The following is a 5,111-nucleotide window of genomic DNA, read 5'->3' as shown; positions in this document are numbered from 1 at the left end:
TGTCTTTTGATTACATTAATATGAATATGTTTAAAAGGGGGCTAGTGGTCGATTTTTAAAAAAACATTCATTTATTTATCTATCTAGCATGTATGCCTGCAGGCCAGAAGAGGGCACCAGACCTCATTACAGGTGGTTGCTGGGAATTGAACTCAGGACCTTTGGAAGAACAGGCAATGCTCTTAACCACTGAGTCATCTCTCCAGCCCCCCCCTTTTTTAAAAAAAGAAAGAAAGAAAAAGAAAAGAAAATACCAGCCAGGCGGTGGTGGTGCACGCCTTTAATCCCAGTACTCGTGAGCTGTCATGATTTACCAGATTAAATTCTGTCTTTTTTAGTGGCTATGTAGATGCCCCATCTGTATTGTCTTAATGTATTATCATTTGAGGTGACAATTGTTTCCATTTTCACTGTCACCAATAAGACCGAGGAAAGTCTTCATGCATAACATTTTACTCCTCGGGTGTATAGTTACTAAGTCAAAGAATTTGATTTTTTTTCTGTGGTAGGACCTCACTTAAAATCTTCCTGTCTCTACCTCTCAAGTGTTAAAAGTACAGGCCTCTGGCTTGCATAACCCCACAGACCAAACTGGTTTTTCAAAGGGTTTCCTTCGTTTGGTCAGTTGGTTGGTTTTTTAGAGTTATGGCTTCCTATAGCTCAGGCAGCCTCAAACTTGCCAAGTAACCAAGGAGGATCTTGAATTTGTGATGCTCTTTAGTGTGGGGATTGCAGGCATGAGCCACTATTACCAATCCAGCTTTGTCCATCCTAGGTAGGTAGGTGTCTCACCTGATTGAAAGGCTTTTCATTGGCTGAATGGCTGGGGAGAATGTTAAGTGAGTGCAGTGTTTTGAGGATGTCCCTTCTAACTTCACTTTGGCAGCATCTGTGTCCCAGTATTTTGGGGAAAGTCTTTTCCTTTGACTTTAAGTTTCTCGCCTTCCTTTGGTGCTGATCTCCAGCTCTATGCATAGAGGGAAGGGGGCACTCCAAGGACAGTGGCAGGCTTGTCAGTTGCTAATTGGAGCCTGAGGTGCTGCATGTGCCCTCCGTCTGCAGGCCCTGCCCGGCTGCAGCCCCTCTCCTTTTCACCCTCCTGCTCTGCCCATACAGTTTGAATACCAGCAGGCTCAGCTGGAGGCTGAAATTGAAAACCTGTCGTGGAAAGTTGAGCGTGCAGACAGCTATGACAGAGGGGTAAGTGTCTTCTGCCCTGGTGCAGGTAAGGGAAAGGTATTTTTAATAGGTGATTGTATGGAGATGGCGGTTAACACTGTTGCAGTGGGGGTGAAAGTTTAATTTTGTATGGACTCCTCAGAGCCCCTGCTCTTGGTTGGCGTTGGGACTTGTAAGCACCTGTTGTATATCCCTTGTACAGGACTTGGAAAACCAAATGCACATAGCAGAGCAGCGGAGAAGAACCCTGCTGAAGGATTTTCACGACACCTAAGCTGGGCTGAGGATGTGCCGGGGTGAGGAAGACGTAGCTGTGGGCGTCCCGGCTACCATACTGCATGCTGCAGGCTCTGCCTTCACGACCCCAGGCAACAGCTAGGGCCCCACTCCTGAGAGACACTGGCAACAACCTCTTAGTCAATCTGTTTTCTCCTCATCTTTTTGCTTTTTGTTTCTACCAGGGTAGAGGCCATGTTGGACCGGCCTCTAGTAAGGACTTTTATTAAATTCTCCCTGGATGGTTGTTGGGAGGGAGGGAACTTTTTTCCTGAATGGCTATTAATAGTATTAGATCATTACAACTTATGTAATTTTCAAAAGTTGTACGATTATAAAGAAAAAAAGGCAAACCATAGGATAACACAGAGCCCTTTTGAAAATAAATTGGCTTTGGAGTGTATACCCTCTAGCAATTTTACTTAGAATGTAACCTGATGCTGCCCAGTCACCAGCCTCAGAATGTCTGCGCTGCCAGGGTCCCTGGGGTGGCATCTGCTTTCCAGCATCCTGTTTGACAGTAGCTGGAGTCCAAGGGAAGAGCAAGGGTGGCAGATGGTGGGGAGCTGAGTTGGCCTGCATAACAGGCATGGCACACAGGGCATCACGTGCCTCCTGCCTTCACTGGGCAGCAAGGGCACAAAGCAAGCAAGGTCTCAATATAGCTTACTTTTATTCTTCAATGTGAGACTTACTTGAGTTAGGCCACCAAGCCAGAAGCCACAGCAGAGCAGAGGTGGGCTTTCGCACCTCCAGACTGGGAGACTGGTTCAGCGTGGTGCTTCCTTTTGTCTCCTAAAGATAAGAGAGCCACCTTTGAAAGGAATCGTTCCCTGAATAAGTTTTCTTTTCTTTGGTTGTTCCTTTTGATCCAGTATTCAATGGTGTACTCTGACCAGGGCCACACGTGCCGTGTCTGACGCTGTCTTACTGCGTTCTTGTGGACATCAAGGTCAGAGTTCAGCATGGCCCTTTCAAGGGCATGGGCCTTGTGGCTCAAGAGCTAGGTTTGCACAAGTTATTTTATGTTAGCCTGGAGTGTGGCCAGACGCTACTCTGGGCTGGGATGTGTTCCCTTTCGCCTAGTTGCAGTTGTCAGAGGACCCCATCTCTAGGGTCTGGGAGTCTAAGGCCAGGAGAATGCCTGGTTGTGGTCCCAGTTCCTTTACTAGAAGGGGCTGGCCAGAGGAAAGGACCAGTCCTTGCACAGTCAAGTGCACAGGGACAGGCAGCTTGCCTGGTGTCCTTCCTGTCTTGAACCTGGTCCTGTGGGCCTTTGAAAAGTTAGATCTGTGATCTCTGGGGTTTCCATGGCTTTGTTCAGTGCCTCCCTCTGAGACTGGCAGAGCTATCTATACTTGACAGGGCCTCCTTGAACTCCGAGGAGAGCCTGCAGAGAAATCTGTGAATATTGCGATGCAGATTCTTTGATATTCATACATTTTCACCTCCAGTCAACAATTACCTAGGTACCATGTAAAGCTATAAAATTGAGTTGTTTTCAAGACAGGTGACAGCTGTGACTCTTGGGGTACTTGGCCAGCTACATGTTCTCTCTTTCACCTCCTCAGGTTTTGTCTCTTCATGTTGTCCCCGACAAGTGAGAGATTGTGGGGTAGGTAGATTGGAAGTAGTTTGGTGTGTATCGATTGATCCCAAAATAACAGTAGGAGCTAATTGTAAACCAGGAATATTCCTACCGCAGGGCCTGGGGTGGCACGTGCGTTCTGTGCTGATACACAGCCTTCCATCAGTGGCACTGCTGTGACACAGAACCAGAGTTGTAGCTCTGCAACCTAAACCCCTTGGGCGCTTTCTGAACTGCGCAGCTGACATGCTACTTATCAGCTGCGACCCTGACCATTCGCACTGCAGGAAGCTTTGCCAGCCACAGCTGGTAGTACTTCACCTGTGGACACCTTCCTTTTGCGCCCTCAGTGGCCGTCCTTTGCAACATTATCAGGGACATCTTAAAGGTCAGGCAGAGATATTTTTTTCTTTTGGTTTGGTTTTGTTTGGCGTTTTGCCCTACAAAGGGTAGAGAAAAACGTGTTTTCATGAACTGACCAGATCCTTGTTTTTCTTTAAAGAAAAGTTGAGGTGATGTCATCTGCTCAAAGTTGAGTGGTTTATTCAGAATAAACTAAGTTTCTGATTATAAAAGTGTGTGGAGTCTTCCTTCAAAGTGTCTAAGTGCCTTTTGTCCTCCTCCTCCAGGGACTGCGAGGCCCAGTTAGAGTTAGCAGTGCTTTTCTTCCTGTGGGGAGAAGGTGGTTCTGAGTCCCCCCTGCAGAAGGAGAAGTGTTAGTTCTCCTTTCCTTGGGGACAGATTGAGCCATTCCCTACAAACACCTTGGGCTGAAGTAGGAACGTCCTGAGCCCTGCCATTAAAGCCCTCTGGGTCTCTCCAAAGCAGATGCAGACCATATGACAGAGGACATTGTGGCTCTTGAAATTTATAAACAAAACTCAGGACAAAAATTGGAAATGGGTCTGTTTTCTGATCTGTGTTGTCAGGCATGTGAGCAGCGTTAGTGAGAGGGATTGCAGGGTAAGACATGCTAGCACTGTGGTGGGCTGCATTCCACACTGCTGGCTGGCCACAGGTATGCTGTCCTTAGGCTTAGCCCTGGGAACACGGTGGGGTCTGAAGGGACAGGATGTATGTGTAGGTGTTGTGTGTATTATGTCTGTATACTGTGTGCACGCCTGGAGAGGCATATGGATGCTGCAAATCAAACCCAGATCATTTGCAAGAGCAAGTGCTCTTAACAGCTTAGCCAACTCTCCAGCCCCACTAGTGAATATGTTTACTGGGCAGCAAGGCCCAGGACCAGTTAAGCACAGTGGACAGCAAGGTGCCATGACCATGGCATTCACACTACTTCTGGTGATCTTTTTAGAAAGAATGCCTCTGGCAAGATGGTTCAGTGAGTAAAGGCATTTCACTGACTGCTGAGTAAGATCCCCGGGATCCATGTGGCAGGAGAAAACTGCAGGTTGTCTCTGACCTCTACACCCGGTGTAGCACAAACATACATACACTTAAATGTGAAATGTCTGTTAAGGGACTGGGGAGATGGCTCAGTAAAGAGCACTGGCTGCTCTTCCAGAGGACCCAGGTTTAATTCCCAGCACCTACATGGCAGCTCACGACTGTCTGTAACTCCAAGATCTGACACCCTCACGCAAATATACATGCAGCCAAAACACCAATGCACGTAAAATAAGTAAATTATTTTTTAAAAACGAAATGAGGCTGGGTTGTGGTGCACATCTTTAATCAGCCCTCAGGAGGCAGAAGCAAGCAGATCTCTGAGTTCAAGGCTACAGCGAGTTCCAGGACAAGTGCCAAAGCTACACAGAAGAAAAACCCTGTCTTGGGGGGAGGGAGGGCATTTCAGACTAGTGTAGCATAATTTGAAGACAATTATAGCAAGGGAAACCTGAAACTCCCTATGTAGACCAGGCCTTGAACTTGGAGTTGTTGGCTCTGAGATTACAGGCATGTTCTACCACACCCAACTAAGAGATGTGAATATTCCTAAATTAACAGTAGAGACTTGTCTGTTTAAGCCATAAACTGAGACAAGATCTTGCCATGCAGTAGACAGGCCACCTGCTTTCACCTCCCGAGTACCTAGATTGCAGATGTG

General features: G+C 47.2%; 1 protein-coding gene across 4 annotated transcripts in view; it reads left to right on the top strand.

Annotated features, from left to right (window-relative positions):
• The window catches only part of Arih2 (ariadne RBR E3 ubiquitin protein ligase 2), a 58,554-nt gene extending 54,934 nt beyond the window's left edge, over nucleotides 1-3,620 (top strand). For 3 of the 4 annotated variants that reach the window (XM_026779272.1, XM_026779273.1, XM_026779274.1), the window contains 2 exons: nucleotides 1,063-1,200; nucleotides 1,382-3,620. In XM_026779272.1, coding sequence (XP_026635073.1) covers nucleotides 1,063-1,200; nucleotides 1,382-1,453 — 210 coding nt within the window. In that variant the 3' untranslated portion in view covers nucleotides 1,454-3,620. The remainder of the gene's footprint in view (nucleotides 1-1,062; nucleotides 1,201-1,381) is intronic. The other variant, XM_013346612.2, reaches the window with a different exon arrangement.
• The last annotated feature ends 1,491 nt before the right edge of the window (nucleotides 3,621-5,111 follow it).

The sequence above is a fragment of the Microtus ochrogaster genome, chromosome 5, assembly GCF_000317375.1.
Source record: "Microtus ochrogaster isolate Prairie Vole_2 chromosome 5, MicOch1.0, whole genome shotgun sequence".
Taxonomy (NCBI): Eukaryota; Metazoa; Chordata; class Mammalia; order Rodentia; family Cricetidae; genus Microtus; species Microtus ochrogaster.
Note: the sequence above shows the minus strand (reverse complement) of the source record. Positions and strands in the feature narration are given on the sequence as shown.